The sequence below is a fragment of the Suillus plorans genome (genome assembly GCF_016647745.1).
Source record: "Suillus plorans strain S12 chromosome Unknown HD556scaffold_115, whole genome shotgun sequence".
Taxonomy (NCBI): Eukaryota; Fungi; Basidiomycota; class Agaricomycetes; order Boletales; family Suillaceae; genus Suillus; species Suillus plorans.
This window is the reverse complement of record NW_024537499.1, coordinates 2,881-18,031: the sequence shown is the minus strand read 5'-3', so window position 1 is coordinate 18,031 and position 15,151 is coordinate 2,881. Positions and strand designations below refer to the sequence as shown.

Sequence of the window (15,151 nt, the reverse complement as noted above, 5' to 3'; positions counted from 1 at the left end):
GGACGGTCACACACGCTGACTAAGCCACTTCCACTCAATTTTGTCAACAGCAATAAACACATATCGTTCCGAACTCGAAGGACTTGGTTCAGAGTAGTCACCGCCGACGACAGCGACAGGCTCAAATATGCTCAAAGCCTCTAAATCGGTCGCTAGAATTCAGCGGCAAGCCAATATTTCAATCAGGCGTGGTCTTGCAACTGTTGCTGACCCGCCTGTTCGCCGATACGGCGGTCTCAAAGACCAGGACCGCATCTTCACGAATGCATATTGCAGACATGACCATGGTATCAAGGGCGCCTTAGTGAGTCTAATGTCCTTATGCAACTATTTCGTGTTCATTTGTCTTGCTGTTTCTGACAGTCTCGTGGTGACTGGCATCGCACGAAAGACATTCTTTTGAAGGGTGACTCTTGGATCATTCAAACAATCAAGGATTCAGGGCTCAGAGGTCGGGGTGGTGCCGGATTCCCAAGTGGTCTCAAATGGTCATTTATGAACAAGCCAGATTGGCAAAAGGATAAACGGTATTTATGTTCTTGAATCGTAACGTTTCGTCCGGTTCGGTACTCACCTGTCGTTTTTGCGCAGGCCCCGCTACCTAGTTGTCAACGCCGACGAGGGAGAACCGGGAACTTGTAAGGACCGCGAGATTCTTCGTGGTGACCCACACAAACTGGTGGAAGGGTGTCTGGTTGCCGGCCGCGCCATGAATGCGACCGCAGCCTACATATACATTCGTGGAGAATTTTTCCAGGAGGCCTCTCACCTTCAGCAAGCTATCGATGAGGCGTACAAAGGTGGATTCATCGGCAAAGATGCATGCGGTTCCGGTTACTCGTTTGATGTATACCTCCATCGCGGAGCTGGTGCATACATCTGCGGCGAGGAAACTGCGTTAATTGAAAGTCTCGAGGGCAAGCAAGGCAAGCCCCGACTAAAGCCACCTTTCCCCGCAGATGTTGGCTTGTTCGGATGCCCCACCACTGTTGCTAATGTCGAGACTGTTGCGGTGGCACCTACTATCTGCCGTCGTGGTGGATCTTGGTTCGCTAGCTTTGGTCGTGAGCGCAATCAAGGCACAAAACTCTTCTGCATCAGTGGTCACGTTAACAACCCTTGTGTTGTCGAAGAGGAGATGAGCATCCCGCTGAAAGACCTTATCGAGCGGCATTGCGGAGGTGTCAGAGGTGGCTGGGATAACCTACTCGGTATCATTCCTGGTGGAAGCTCCGTCCCAGTCCTGCCCATCGACAAGTGCTCAGAAGTTCTGATGGACTATGACTCTTTGAAGGACGCACAGTCGGGTCTTGGGACGGGTGCCGTCATCGTAATGGACAAGAGTACGGACATAGTATCTGCCATTGCACGGTTCTCTTCAGTACGGGCTTTGTGTTTTGCTCATGCTTCTATTATACTTAACTTTCTACCAGTTCTACAAACATGAGTCTTGTGGACAATGTACGCCCTGCCGGGAGGGCACGACGTGGATGATGAACATGATGAATCGCATGGTGGAAGGCCGCGCTCATAGGCGTGAGATTGATATGCTCCTTGAGCTCACGTAAGTTATCGCTGCACAGCTTTTCTCAACTCACTGTTCTCTGCAGTAAACAAGTAGAGGGCCGGACCATCTGTGCTCTCGGCGATGCTGCCGCTTGGCCCATTCAGGGCCTCATGCGGCATTTCCGCCCAGAAGTGGAGGCCCGTATCGATGCTTTCCGTGCTTCTCAAGGCGGTGTGATGTTTGGTGGCCGTATGATACACGACGCGGATCCAACACTTGCAATACCTGATAACCTGGGTGCTAACTTAGTCGAGCCCGGTGATAGAGTATGACCTGCGCCTGTTACTTAGCCTCACTTTGCTATGCAATGCACGGAATCACACTTAACAGTCACCAGGGATGGACTACGATGTCATGCACAGGCTTGAAGCTTGACTTGCTGACATGTGAATAACAGTTGTTAAAAGTACGTAATTAAGTACTACTGTCATGGGCAGGATAATCGGTTCTGCCAGAGCTGTTAAATCGCACAAGTCTGGGCGCTAAGATGTGTTCTCCCTTTGCGACATTGACAGAGATTGACAGTCGGCCTTCGGGAAATGGACCAAATTGTTGATTATGACAGTAGCGCTCAGTATTCCTGACTGGGCCTTGTTCCAAATGAGCACATTTTTTCGTGTATGCATGTTGCACTTGAATCACGGGCTCGGTGGCTATTGGGTCGACATGCCATGCTAATAGCTAACGCGCATTTTTGTTTCCTTTATGCACCGCTGCCTGCGCAACTCAGGGCAGATCTGGACCAGCCTGGACCAACCTGGCCAGAGCTATGGAAGAATTCAACTTTCAATGGCCCAGACTAATTCACGGTGGTCAGGTACTGAAGCATTATGCAGACCGACGTGCACTATTGTTTCCGCTCAGGTGCATTCTACCTGTCAAGGGGCTGTCACATGATGAATCGCTCTTGTAGTGAGGTGGGTAATGATTTACTTTTGCTACGGATTCGAGTGTCTGATACCCATTCTTGCATCCTTGGCCCAGGCGTATCACGATCAATCTGCGTCGAGCACGAGGAAACATGTATGACGCTGCAAATAATTTTCTCCTGATATCATAGATCGTAAGTGGAATTTTTAAAACTTGATCCCAAATGTCGAACGTCGGCTGATAAGGCATGTTTGCCGAGGTGGATACATTTGTGAGTAGGTCCGAATTATTTCGGTTGGTTTGTATAGCCGTCTGAGCGAAGTAACTTTTACAGAAATGTACAAGACAACCCGATCCCCTAAAATTTCACTACCTGAGGGAAAAAAACAAAGCGAAATGCTTGATGATACCCAGCCCAGCCCTAAGAAATCCAAGTATGGGGTATGCATGAAGTAAAGGATGTAAATGGGGGTATGGCGTACGTCTGGACAACAGTGCAGGATTGAAAAGCGAGGATAGCAGAGCGATAGTGATGCGTATTTGTGAACGATGCTAGGATGTATAGGAACGATGAATATAAGAGGATATGCAGGTAACGAGGAATCTGAGGCGCGAAAACACCATGGTGTTTCGCAATAATTTTGCGACAGCGATTTTGTGATAGATCATGACCCATGCCATAACGATAGCAAGGAAGATCAAGAGACTGAAGTACTCCCGGATTTACAATGACCGCTGTAACTCGTGCCCCTGGAGAGTTTTGGGATGCCTGCGAGCGGCCTGACAGCTATAGGAGTTGCTGGAGGTGGTGCATAGGAGGTATTGAACCTCCGCAGCTGTGGTGGTGGCGGCGGCGCGGACGCTCGCCATTTCTCTTCCCATGCACGAAGACCGGCAACAAAACCAGGGTTGGGATTAATACAGGGTCTGCAACGTTTGACCAGGGCATATGCCTGCTCATATGACATCCCAAGATCGTGGATGAGATAAGCAATGACTATGGCTGGAGAGCGTGAGACACCCTGTTGCACGAGAACCTCTGATCAGGCTTGACGCTAAATAAATTTCGAGGGAGGCATACCTGCTGGCAATGCACCAGAACGTTCCCACCACTTCGCAGTGCGTTAGCAATATACTGGCATGCTCCTTCCAGGTGCGGACGAAGGTCAGCGGATGGTTTATCAAGGATGTCTATACGGAGGCACCGGAAGCCGTCCTTTTCTGATATCGGAAGCCAGGGGACGTCGAGTACTTGTACGATATGAGTGATATGGTTTTTAGCGAGCAACTCGCGATCCATCGTTGCAGACATGGAGCCGAGATACAAGAACCCGGGTTGGGAACTGGAGGCATGAGCCACGGATTGTATGGACTGGGATTGAAATTGAAAAGGAAGAATTTGGTGCATGGGTGTACAGATTGCCTCCATGACGTCTGGAGACATGCCCTCAAAGCGGATCATAATTTTGGCAGTATGACGGGGGGAGATCAGTAAGAAAGTGATGGAGTCGATATCGGAGAGAAAATGATAGATGATCAGAGTTCGGGTGAAGATCTATATTACAGGCTGCACTCGTGTGGAATGTACATATAGCAGACGATTGTCAGTGGAGCGATATTAGGAGGATGGTGGAGCAGCATTAATACTAGTATTTATGTAAAGGCTGCTCCTTCAGATAATCGATGCGATTTCCTATTTTGGAGTCAGAATTGTCTTTCTAATCTTGCTTCCGAAGTCAGTAGTCCACAGTCTGGACCAACAAACTCTGATTGATCCTCGTGATCACATCAAGTTTTTCTCCAAAAGGTACGCTCAACGTACCTGGACATCGAATCGAGGCCACCTCGAAACTTTAATTCGGCAGGCAATTCGATCATCGGTTTATTACATCTCTACAACCGTCTATCAGCGTCTAGATCCCAGCACTCCGATATCGTAACTTCTCAGAGGAGCACGCCCCCAAATTCCAGTGCTCCCCCCAAGTATCATCTTTTCGCTCACTTAGAGCCTACAACTGATGTGCCGCGGAGTGGGCAATAGGAAGTTCAACAACATCTCTCCGCGAAAGGCATCGAGGTTGAACAACCTAGGTGCACATGATCCTCGAAGCCAGATACTCTCACCAAGATTCGCGCTTACCGGTTTCTCGGCTAACACCTTACCACGAGTTTGATATCTGCCTCAACTCTGACCGGAACTCCATTCAGTATATTAATATGGCTCGGAAGCTGGGGCGCGATAGATCCTGAAATGCGTCAAAGCCCTGTGAGGTTGCGACATCAGGATCAGCACGAGGCTGCTGTTCCAGCATTGTATGGCGATTGCCATGCCTCTACCTCGCCTATCAGAGACCCACAGTACTTGAAGCCGATCTGATGGCGCGGGTGCATGTCCATGGTTCCAGAACCACATTCAATTGCAATCACGTATTTTGTCGAGCCGGTTGCCGGAGTCGGATTGAACAAGATCTGCCGCTACCATTCTCCTACGAAGATGACAGGAATCCACTTTCAAGTTCCTGTTGGTTCTTACACACAGCGGTGCCCTGCCTTCACGAGGTCAATTCCACTCCATCAACGATTTGCATATAGCTCCACCGCGGATGGTTCTTACTTTCAAATGCTTCCCGAAGGTATAGGCATTTCTTTCTAGCGCGTTGGCGGCGTGTAGACGGTTGAGATCTCTTGATTGTGATCTATTTCAATTCTACAATCTCAGGCATCAGGACAAGTGATCCGGCGGGTGCGTATCTCACTTGTTCGTGTGCGCATCAACACATATTTTCGTTCCGGCAGGAGCTTCCCAGCTTATCCACTCGTGCTGTCCAGACAGCATGCAAACGGTCCACTTCAGCCGATCTGTTATCGGCCCCTTCACGCGATGAAGCCTGCACGCTCGCACAGCTCGGCTTGCATACTATACTTGTATGTTAGTGTGTAACACCCACGCCTCACTTGGTACGATCAGTCACCAGATAGATTGCAGGGAAACGGTGCAGGAAATATGGAAAACAGCGTCGGACAACTAACCTAATATCAACCTTGTTGGTATATAGCACGATCAGAAGTCGGCCCCTCGATGTCACCGTCACCGCCGGCAGTCCGCAAGAGGTGCATTCGGATTGTACGAGGTCACTGAAGCTCTGGGCATGGTCTGGAAACAAGACATCAATTTGAATGATACGCACTATTTGATGAGCGTGCCTCTTCAAGTCAAGCATGCGAATGCATGAACATGACAAATTAAGTTTCATGTGCAAGGCGAACCTCGTACAATTTCACCTGTACATCGAGGATGTGCTTTTGCAGTTCTGCGCCACACCATCAATCCCAGTAAGCGCATTGCAGAATTGGGCCTCCTTGACGTCGTCTAGAGAGCAAAGACCTCATCAAGGGAAAGCCCGACGTATGATTCACAATACCTTCAAGGTTCACCTTGGCGCTTTCGCACTCCTGGAACATCGGAGACAAGGACCGTTGTAGACATGCGACTCAAACTCGAAGCGGAATAAGAGGCAGAAGCGTAGATATAGAACCTACTACCAAAGGTCCATGCAATCCTACTTGAATTCATTCAAAACTGAAAAGCAAAGAAACATCAATGCAGAGTCAAATACTGACAAGGCCGCACACGTGTCCGGTCACGCAAAAATAGAGCGAGGGAAAGGACAGATCATGAAGATTGCTAATAACAACTAGTCGTGAAGGGTATGGACTCTTGACAGGGGCAAGGGTGTAGTCAGAGAAGCGGCGGGGTGCGGCGAGGTGGAAAGTAAGACAAGATAGTCTACACAACCACGCAGTGGTGTTTCTTGCTATTCTTGGGCCGGCTAAGAAGTGCAGCCCTTGTAGCATATTGGAAGACTTCGCGAACGCCCTCGCCTGTTCTGGCCGAGCACTCGAGATAGTGCCTCGCGCCAATCTTGTTCGCTACCGCCATACCCTGAAAAGGTCGACACATCATCCAAAGAAATCTGTGAGAAAGGAAACAAAAACGTACCTCCTCAGGAGTTACAGGTCTCTGGCTCGTCTTCTTGAGCTCGTCAATCACTCGTCGGTCACGTCTGAGGTCGTTCTTGCAGCCAACAAGAATGATGGGAAGACCGGCGCAGAAGTGCATCACCTCGGAAATCCACTGGTTTCGGGAGATGCCGTCAGGACCGAATGAGGCATTGCTCATTGGCCAGACGTACCTTTTCTTGAACATTGTCCAGAGAATCTGGTGAGTCAACAGCAAAGCAGATAAGAATGACATGGGTGTCTGGGTAACTGAGAGGTCTGAGACGGTCATAATCTTCTTGCCCTGCCGTATCCCATAGCGCAAGCTCGACGTGCTTTCCATCAACCTCCACATCTGCTACATAGTTCTCGAAGACGGTCGGAACATAGACCTATGTGCGCACAAATCGAGCAAATAATTAGACAAACACCCGGCTGACGATACTGATGGAAAATACCTCAGGGAATGTTCCTTTAGAGAAAACTATCAACAAACACGTCTGTTAATGATATGAGCTCGTTCCGTGTGTTGTTTCGCGTGCACGTTAAGGGGCGTACCTTTCCACAAGCACCATCACCAACGATAACAAGCTTCCTCCTGATTTCAGCCATTATTCGAACGTAGAAAGTAGGATTGCGTGGATGTACGGGCGCTCCTTGGGGATGATGGTGTTCAGCGAGACAAGAGTCGCACGATGATACAAGTCGGTCTTTTAATCGCTCTTTCAATGGCCACACAATGGGCTGTGCTACAGGTGTAGGCCTGTGCGTGAGACCTAACTTCCTTTCTAGTAAGCCCTTCCTCGTCGCAAGCCACAGCATTACAGCCACGGGTACTCAAAGTATCTGTCATGCCGTAGTGACGCAGTCCAGCCAAGCCTCGGCTGTAAGTATAAAACAATTTGGACACCATATGTCATACATCGAACCTATGACGCCAACGAACAGCACCCGCAACTCACGTATTCGCCTTCGGGTCCGTAACTTCCCATCTTGCATATCTGTATCTCATCAACACTCCAAGTACCAAACTCCACTTTCACGGGATCCCGAAAATCATGTGATTCTAGCGGTGTACGAACAATCTCGCGAATAAACGGCGACATCAGAATTGCATTATAGGAGAACGGCTGTCGAGATGGTTTGCGGTGCGAAGTGTTGAGAATTGTACAATGCAGCTAATTCCGTGTTGGCCACTAAGTTGCATTAATCTGGGAATAAGAGATACGAACCTTGAGGGGACGACGATCCTGAATAAACCCGGCGTCACTAAATGCCTTGTTCACAAATTCTGCTACAGTATTGATATGCGAATATAATTAGCATGGGGCGAGCATCGGCGCACCGCTAACAGATTTGAGGCGTCGCGCATCTTCTGTGTCCAATGAAGGGCCCAACCAGAGTACATGCGCATTGTCTGCATTACCGCGATCGGGGTTCATGATGTTCATCTCCGTAATAGGGATGGAGAGACTATGTCCATTCAATAATTCCATGACGCGCGTTCTCAATGTGCACAACAGTGCTTGTGCATCTTCTAGAGTTCGTCCCGAAGAACCCGGTGAATTTTCAAGAGTCATAACTCCTAGTGTCAGATGAAGGCGACGAGGTGCGATAACAATACCGCGATCAAGGCCAGGGAGCGAAGGCTTACAATTAAGCAAGCCATCCGTGAACGACTTCACTGATTCCTGCAATTGTACATGGTGCCCCTAGTTCTACGTTGGCGTGAATTTTTCATTATCGAAAGATCGGTACTTACGATGGGCAGGGATATGACTTTGGAGATCACGCACTGAGCACGTATACTGCATTCAAAAAGTCGAAACCCACGGACAATGTGTAGGCCGTAATTTAGAATTACGGTTTGTTCCAGAGGAAAATTGACCACGGCGAGAAGTCGAAGCGCTTGCCCTAGCAGTGTATTTTGTAGCCATACTTTATAGCAGGTCGACCCAGGCGAAGAAACTAACCCTGATGATTGAGGATAGAGTCAAGACTCAGAACGGGAAATTCCGAATCGTCCCCTGAAAGTAAGTTCTGTCCGGCCTGTCCGTCCCGTCCGTCCGCTTTGTATGTCCGCTTTGTCTCGTCCTCTGTCCCCGTCGTCCAACAAACGCTGAAATGTGCTATGCTCAGAGCTCACAGGTTGACACAAATCCTCAAAAATAAATTCCGGGATTTTGGAGGGCTTCCAAATCACCAAATCAGGGTTCGACAGATCTAACGAATGGTCGAGGAACGGGAGTCGGGACGGTCATTTCTAATTTTTCGGTATATATACAATTCATGACTCAAGAAATCAATCATCAATTTGTCAAGCTGGTGAGCAACTTTATCGCTATCGAAAAGCCTTTAGCTATAGAAACAAACTAACAAGTACGTAGCTCCAGGATGTACCTGCCCCCCTTTGAACAGTCTGTTGACGCGGCAAGCTCTTGATCAACGGTGCTACTACCACAGCAATAGGAACTGTACTCAGTCGAAGTCTTATCGATGAGACTTTGATTGAACCCAGTATCTTTACCGGTCATGATTATCATGTGTGTGTATGTCACAAACCGATCCTTTTATAACTCATAGTCCAGCCCCTACTCTCAACGTGTTGAAGATCTATCATCACCTCTTCTCCGAGTCGTTCCTGTGGTACCGCCATGAGTCCGTCGTTTTTTGCACAAATTTCTAATATAGAATCGTGGAAAGCGGGACATATATGGTGCCCATCGAAGGTAAGCGCACCTTGTAATCTCCGACTGCTCTATTTTAAACAGGACACTTTGACAACGTTGCGATGTCCTTATCGACTTTGCGGATTGGTGGGGAGCTGTTTGTATCACAATTGTATCCTCATCTGATATAGTGGTGCGTGTGGCTTCCTGAACCAATAGCTGGTAAGTTACCAACCCTGACTTCGCTTCGAGGTGTGGAGCAGTTTTAGTTGCAAATTACCAGAAACCAACTTCTCAGCTAGGCGACAATTTTGGCATATGATGGCATGCTGTAAACGCATTGCTGGATGTTCATAAACTTACCGCACCAAGCCAACGGCAGACATTGCAGTCTACTCAACCAAAGGGTTATACTGTCCTCCGCAATCAATCAACAAGTAGCGCATGGTGACGTCTGCAGCATTTTTAGCGCTCCGTAAGTTTAAACATGTGCGGGGATCAATCATCATGCATTATGATTGAACTCTATGTATTTGTCTGCCCCATCAGGGAACTCTCGACAAATGCCGTTCAGGTACAGCTTCAAGTCTAGATCCGCCTTAACTTTATATGTCGAAATAGGACATATCGCGATAACGATGGGAGCATGTGGAGCACAGCGTGCACTTTTAATGCTGCGTTAGGCAGCGGCTACACCAGAATCTGTACTTGCTAGTGGTATAGGAAATCTATTCAAGTTGCTACAGCGATTATTAGCATACATTTAAACGGACCCAAAGGATACAAGGTTGAATGTTGAAGATGATGCGGTCCCGGAGTGAAGGTACCGCTGCTGACAGCGGCTAGTACTATAGTGCTCTGGTTTTGAGAGTCGCCGATCATCGACTTCTTCGCGGCTTCAAAGCTTCAAGCTTCATTCCTGCTCTAGACACCATGTTTTACTTCGGCTGTCACTACCAGTCACCTGTCATCTTCTTCAACGTTCCACATCGCTACACGAAGGCTACGGCCGGTTTCGATAGCAAGTTTCATGTCGTGGGTCGTCCACAGGTTAAATCGGATTATTGATTCCTCACTGGAAGTAGGGAAATCGCGTGAAGGTCTTCCGTTCGTACCAGCTCAATCCTCCGGTAGTGCCTAACAGAGTCAGCCGTGGTGAGTATGGATGAAGACGTCATGCTCGCGTTTCCGCCTGTTTAGAATGTGAAGTGTGCGAATAAAGTGCCTAAAGGAGATCATGCAGGGTCGCTGCAAACTGCAACGCTGCCGAGCCCGAGCGCGTCGGGCGGGAATGGGATGGTGAGCGCGCCCGAGGATACCCTCTTAACACTAGTACTGTCTTAACACAATCCCAATCTTAGCAAGTTTGGTTTTGCTTGCGGTATGTTCAAACTGACTTTTGGGCGTCTTTTCTGACATATTACCTATTGACGGAACTTTTTATGTACAGGTGTCAGCGTCCTGAAATCTGGCATCATCGCCTCGTTCTTTACCTCGTTCTGTTATCCCCACTAGCTATCCTCCGGTCTCATCCATTCCCTTTCGTGCTGTCTTAATCCTACCTTTCAGTTAAGGACGACTATCAAGCGCATCTACTGGTACTATCAAGCTTGCATGTCCTCATTGGCTTTCATCTAGACGTTCAAAATCTCATCCAGACCCTCCTTTATCCCCACCCTCTTTGCAAGTCCACTATGTTTTGCAGTTCTGGCTCCCCATAACCCCTGACCTTTCAGACTGCTGTCTCTCTTAGTGAACGATGACCCTACTCAAAAGCGCCCGTGTATCATCTAAGGCAGAAGGCAAGCAACGTGCTCGAGACGAGGGTACAGGTGGGGTTGGTGGTGTGGTGTTAGAACTTGAGATGGTGACCACCAGCTACGATTCAGTGTGAGTTTTTGAATTACCTATACGAACTTCGAATTGTTCTATCCGTCCCGGAGACCCTGCCTTTCCAGCGGTTAAAAAATTTACCTTCTGATTTCGTTTTTCTCCAAACTCATCGCTTAAATTTAGTGCCTATACCGTGCCCGTGTCAGTAGGCGCAGCTCAGCAAAACCTTTCCCTTCAAATTGACACAGGCTCATCGGATCTTGTGAGTCGTGCCTTCCTTGGCTGCACAGCCTTTTTAATCCCAAAAATGAAGTGGATCGCATCAAAATCGTGCTCCACTGCATCGTGTTCGTCCACAAATGGTCGCCTCTACGATCCGACCTCCTCAACGACAAGTGGCGCTAGTTTTACCATCGCTTATCTCTCCGGAACCGTTAGCGGGCCCATAGTATGGGATACAGTCCAGCTTGGAACATACAGTGTGGAGAATCAGGCGCTGGGTTTGTTTTCTGTAATTTTTTGTTACATTATCCTGATCGACATTTACAGCTGCTGTTAACACGGTATCCGACGAGCCCCTCAGCTTAGATTTTGACGGCATCCTTGGTCTCGCTCTTCCTCTTGATTCGATCATCGAGCAAACAATTCCCCCGACCACGGACAACAACCCAGATGGCGCATCGTTTTCCTCGAATCTGTTTTCCATGACGCCCGCCTCCACAGCTCCCTCACAACCGTTCTTCTCCCTCACTTTTGCCCGTCCTGGTTCGGATGCAATTCCATCACTTCTTGGAATTGGTATGCATCCTTCGTCTGTGGTTCCAGATCCCTCGAAAATCCAGTATTCGACGCTTGTGAGCCAGGGCGTTGGCATATTATTCTGGAAAACGAATGTTCGAGCCATTACGGTCTACGTAAATGGTCAGGCACGTCCTGTAGTACTAACCGAGTCTGTTACCGGTGCTGCCTTCCCCACTGCACTGCTCGACTCTGGGGTGCCATTTATCGTCACGACATCGTCTATCGCAAACGGAATATATGGCGCACTGGGCATAAGCCCAGCCTCGGACGGCAATTGTTTGTATTCTATTCACCTCAGTTCGTAATTGCCAAGCTGAATGTCTGTTAGACTATGTCCCTTGTACGACACCACTCAACATGACCATTACTCTCGACGGCCAACCCGAGCTACCCATCCACCCACTCGACCTTACCAGCGAGCCGTCTGGGCAGCACAACTCACAGTACTGCATCGGCCTTATACAGGCTGACGACTCACAACTTACTGCTAATTCTGACATCGGGGACATGGTCCTCGGCGTTCCTTTCATGCGCAACGTCTACACCGTGCTTGCGTACGAACCCCCACCCTTTAACATGTCTGTTTACGCTGGAATCCGACCAACACTCGGACTTATGGGACTCACGAATATAACTCAAGCGCTTAATGAGTTTAACAACGTGCGCGTCCTCAATCAGCCACTTGGCGGCGCACCACCGCCACAGGTCGCTTTTTCAAGCGAACCAAAGTTGTCAGTGGGCCTCGAAGTTCTTATTGGCCTGATCGGCTTCTTCGCACTATGCGTCACACTTTTCGGGTTGAAATGGTTCATGACGCGGCGGCAGTGGAAGAAACAGGGGATGGTTGACACAGATGGAGGGAAGAAAGGCGAAGGCGAGTATGGGGTCTACCAACTTACGAGGCGCAATTCGCAGTCAAGCGATGATGCTGCTGTTAGTACTCTCAGGACGCTTGCATACGCTACGAGGAAACAGAAAGTGTCCCAGTATACTTTGGACTCAAACGGGACCCGTGTTGAGCTAGATCCAGTCGACGAGTTTGGAGAATGGAATGTCAAATACGATCACTCGCCTCCGTCAATATTCGACCTGAGCGATCCTTGGGATCCTCATGCTGCCAATCGAGATACGATTGTAGGCACTGATGCGCCCTTGCCCGATACTCCCACTTCCCTCGATTTTTTGACCACGAACCATCGACGAACATCGGATGAAATCACTGGCGTGCTGGAAAGCACATCTGTTCCCTTACTCACAAACCGGCATCGCCGAGGAAGCGGCTCGCAGAGCAGTGATGGCGACGTTGCGGAGGCTGGTGTAGGTATGGCAGGCGTTGGCACTGTTGCACGCGGGAGCCAAATTTTCACTGGTCTACATCATAACCTATCTCGGAGCGACAGCGCTGACAGGAACTCGTCATCCTTGGGTCCGAGTACTGAAGTCGTCACTCCGTCATGGCGATTTTCGACATCACACGAGCATCCTGATACTGTTGATGTCGACATTCGTTGACGGATATGGATGTGGGCTTTATTAAGAGCATTGCTGCTTTCCATCTCATCTCATTTCATCTCGCGCACATCTCTACCGACGCTCTTTGATATTTCGATATATGTGGTATACTGATGCATACTTGTTCGTCTGGACTTTTTTTATATGGGCTCATTACCTGGACTATCTATCGTGCGTATTCGTATAAGTATGATACAGTCAAGCCAATTGGTGCAGATCCACCGGATACATGTACATCATTTGTATTTAGAGCGAATATATTATAACTACTCATTTGTTAAAATCCATTGTCTTATGCTTGCGATTGGTCCTATACCTGGTTTTCTTGGCGAAGATTTTTGCCCTGTCGTTCAACTCAACTGCGTCTCTGGAGGCATCACGACACGTTCACAATACAACGCCTTAGGACTTCAACTAATGACATTCGAATAAGCAGGAAACTTGTCCAAAAAAGTGACAAGTCCAGCTTATACATCAGAATCAAGATACACATTTCTCGTACTTGGATCCCAGTACGTGGGTGATAGTTATGGTGGCGAATATCGATTATGAGAGGAGTTAGACACAGGTGCGGGAGAAAGAGAGTTGAACCGAGTGTGCGCGTGTCACACGTCTTTCATCCTTCATGACTGATGCGAAGCAGGACGACGACGACCAAAGAAAAATCCGCAGCAGCTCACTCCTGCATACACAAAGTCTTCCACTCCGCCAGTTGAGCCTTGTGCTTCTGTTTGGATTGATTGTGCTTTAGATGGCTGTGCCCCAGCTGGTTGACCTGATTGCGTTGAAATGTCGGCCTGGTTGCTGTTCGTACGTTGCATAGCTGCGGCTGCTTCTGCATCAGTCTCAGGGACAATACCAATTCTCTGCAGTGTATTTTAATGGAATAAAATTAGAGGGACGACGAGTCACTTACATTGTCATCTTGGGCAAGAGGTACATTGATGGTGCGCATGGAATGTCCTCCAGAAAATAATTTGAAGTTGATATTCCAGTGTCGGGACTGTCGTTTGATTGTTTGGGATGCATTTAGAGGTCGTGTGCCGAAATGTATGGAACTGAGCAAACGACGCCAACGAATAAGGGACGATGGACTTCTGGGTGGAGCTGCACGACGAGACGCGTGATCTGATTCATTGCCAAAGAAATCATTGCCCTGTATCCTGGTGTCAGATAGGTCAAGAAGAAGAAAGTACACTGACATATCTTCCCAGTCCTGTTTTTTTAGGCTGCTGATTATACGCAAGACGGTCAAAGGTCTGACGAGACACATGAGAAAAGGTGGGGTTGCTCACAATTGGTGGACGCACAACTCTCGGTTGGTCTGGACGTCCCTAGTAAAAGGTGAGATGCAGTGTCACTGTGTGAAAGAGAAGCAGAGAAGACTCGCCTTGAGCTTTACATTGCCATCATCTGCACCCTAGATGGCCAAAACAATTAGGAAGGGAAATTAGACCACAAAGCGCATACGTACCAGAGCGTTTTTGAGCGCCACCTCCAGGCTCCATATATGTATAGTGAGGCGGCGGTCGGGGGCCTCCCGACGAGCCCCTGTCGGGGGATAAACGGTTCCCACGGGCTGGGCTGGCCCCTGTCCGTCCCTCGCAGATCAAACCCCTGTCTGTTCGAAATCTTGCGTCAAAAGAAATGCGATTTTTAAAAGTTGCGTCCGGCAGGAATCGAACTCAAGATGATTCAGAATCTCGGGTCCATCTTACCGCCAGGCTAAGAGGCCATGATGCGTAGGGCTTTCATCGAGCTTGTATTCGCCTTTCATTTTCGCTTTTTCGCAAAACTCGCCGATGCTTCGAGGTTCATACAATCGTCCACGGCTTTCATCGATATTTCATTCGCCTTTCATTTTCACTTATTCACAAAACTCGCCGATGTTTCGTTCGTA

General features: G+C 48.7%; 5 protein-coding genes across 5 annotated transcripts; 2 read left to right on the top strand and 3 right to left on the bottom strand.

Moving 5' to 3' along the window:
• The first annotated feature begins 64 nt into the window (after nucleotides 1–64).
• HD556DRAFT_1423766 (NADH-binding subunit of NADH:ubiquinone oxidoreductase) lies at nucleotides 65–2,207 on the top strand. The gene is made up of 5 exons (XM_041304563.1): nucleotides 65–304; nucleotides 364–527; nucleotides 592–1,381; nucleotides 1,434–1,564; nucleotides 1,611–2,207. The coding sequence occupies exons 1-5, from the start codon at nucleotides 128–130 to the stop codon at nucleotides 1,837–1,839; spliced, it is 1,491 nt and encodes a 496-aa protein (XP_041152700.1). The 5' UTR covers nucleotides 65–127; the 3' UTR covers nucleotides 1,840–2,207.
• A 703-nt stretch (nucleotides 2,208–2,910) lies between these two features.
• Nucleotides 2,911–4,132, bottom strand: HD556DRAFT_145258 (protein-tyrosine phosphatase-like protein). Its single transcript, XM_041308075.1, has 2 exons — nucleotides 3,519–4,132; nucleotides 2,911–3,459 (listed from the first exon to the last, which is right to left on the bottom strand). The coding sequence occupies exons 1-2, from the start codon at nucleotides 3,897–3,899 to the stop codon at nucleotides 3,136–3,138; spliced, it is 705 nt and encodes a 234-aa protein (XP_041152699.1). The 5' UTR covers nucleotides 3,900–4,132; the 3' UTR covers nucleotides 2,911–3,135.
• Nucleotides 4,133–6,224: 2,092 nt separating this feature from the next.
• HD556DRAFT_1250201 (P-loop containing nucleoside triphosphate hydrolase protein) lies at nucleotides 6,225–7,048 on the bottom strand (the record flags this gene model as incomplete). Its single annotated transcript, XM_041298906.1, has 5 exons — nucleotides 6,225–6,380; nucleotides 6,438–6,572; nucleotides 6,631–6,828; nucleotides 6,895–6,936; nucleotides 6,995–7,048. 5 exons carry the CDS (start codon nucleotides 7,046–7,048, stop codon nucleotides 6,225–6,227), a joined length of 585 nt encoding a protein of 194 aa, XP_041152698.1.
• An 87-nt stretch (nucleotides 7,049–7,135) lies between these two features.
• On the bottom strand, nucleotides 7,136–8,461 carry HD556DRAFT_1423731 (kinase A anchor protein). Its single transcript, XM_041304562.1, has 5 exons — nucleotides 8,274–8,461; nucleotides 8,199–8,215; nucleotides 7,782–8,148; nucleotides 7,669–7,727; nucleotides 7,136–7,614 (listed from the first exon to the last, which is right to left on the bottom strand). The coding sequence occupies exons 1-5, from the start codon at nucleotides 8,371–8,373 to the stop codon at nucleotides 7,366–7,368; spliced, it is 792 nt and encodes a 263-aa protein (XP_041152697.1). The 5' UTR covers nucleotides 8,374–8,461; the 3' UTR covers nucleotides 7,136–7,365.
• Nucleotides 8,462–10,842: 2,381 nt separating this feature from the next.
• Nucleotides 10,843–13,555, top strand: HD556DRAFT_1423711 (aspartic peptidase domain-containing protein). Its single transcript, XM_041304561.1, has 5 exons — nucleotides 10,843–10,995; nucleotides 11,122–11,200; nucleotides 11,252–11,438; nucleotides 11,488–12,015; nucleotides 12,068–13,555. The coding sequence occupies exons 1-5, from the start codon at nucleotides 10,970–10,972 to the stop codon at nucleotides 13,249–13,251; spliced, it is 2,004 nt and encodes a 667-aa protein (XP_041152696.1). The 5' UTR covers nucleotides 10,843–10,969; the 3' UTR covers nucleotides 13,252–13,555.
• The last annotated feature ends 1,596 nt before the right edge of the window (nucleotides 13,556–15,151 follow it).

Excerpts from the sequence above, each read along its gene's own strand:
- HD556DRAFT_1423731 (XM_041304562.1), bottom strand. The coding sequence starts at position 8,373 with ATGGCTACAAAATACACTGCTAGGGCAAGCGCTTCGACTTCTCGCCGT. Across the intron at positions 7,728-7,781 it reads ACGCCTCAAATCTGTTAGCG|AATTTGTGAACAAGGCATTT; the intron begins GTGCGCCGATGC and ends ATACTGTAGCAG. Across the intron at positions 7,615-7,668 it reads AGGATCGTCGTCCCCTCAAG|CTGCATTGTACAATTCTCAA; the intron begins GTTCGTATCTCT and ends ACACGGAATTAG.
- HD556DRAFT_1423711 (XM_041304561.1), top strand. The coding sequence starts at position 10,970 with ATGGTGACCACCAGCTACGATTCAGT. Across the intron at positions 10,996-11,121 it reads ACCACCAGCTACGATTCAGT|TGCCTATACCGTGCCCGTGT; the intron begins GTGAGTTTTTGA and ends GCTTAAATTTAG. Across the intron at positions 11,439-11,487 it reads TGTGGAGAATCAGGCGCTGG|CTGCTGTTAACACGGTATCC; the intron begins GTTTGTTTTCTG and ends CGACATTTACAG.
- HD556DRAFT_145258 (XM_041308075.1), bottom strand. The coding sequence starts at position 3,899 with ATGATCCGCTTTGAGGGCATGTCTCCAGACGTCATGGAGGCAATCTGT. Across the intron at positions 3,460-3,518 it reads TTCTGGTGCATTGCCAGCAG|GGTGTCTCACGCTCTCCAGC; the intron begins GTATGCCTCCCT and ends CTCGTGCAACAG.
- HD556DRAFT_1423766 (XM_041304563.1), top strand. The coding sequence starts at position 128 with ATGCTCAAAGCCTCTAAATCGGTCGCTAGAATTCAGCGGCAAGCCAAT. Across the intron at positions 305-363 it reads ATGGTATCAAGGGCGCCTTA|TCTCGTGGTGACTGGCATCG; the intron begins GTGAGTCTAATG and ends TGTTTCTGACAG. Across the intron at positions 1,382-1,433 it reads CCATTGCACGGTTCTCTTCA|TTCTACAAACATGAGTCTTG; the intron begins GTACGGGCTTTG and ends ACTTTCTACCAG.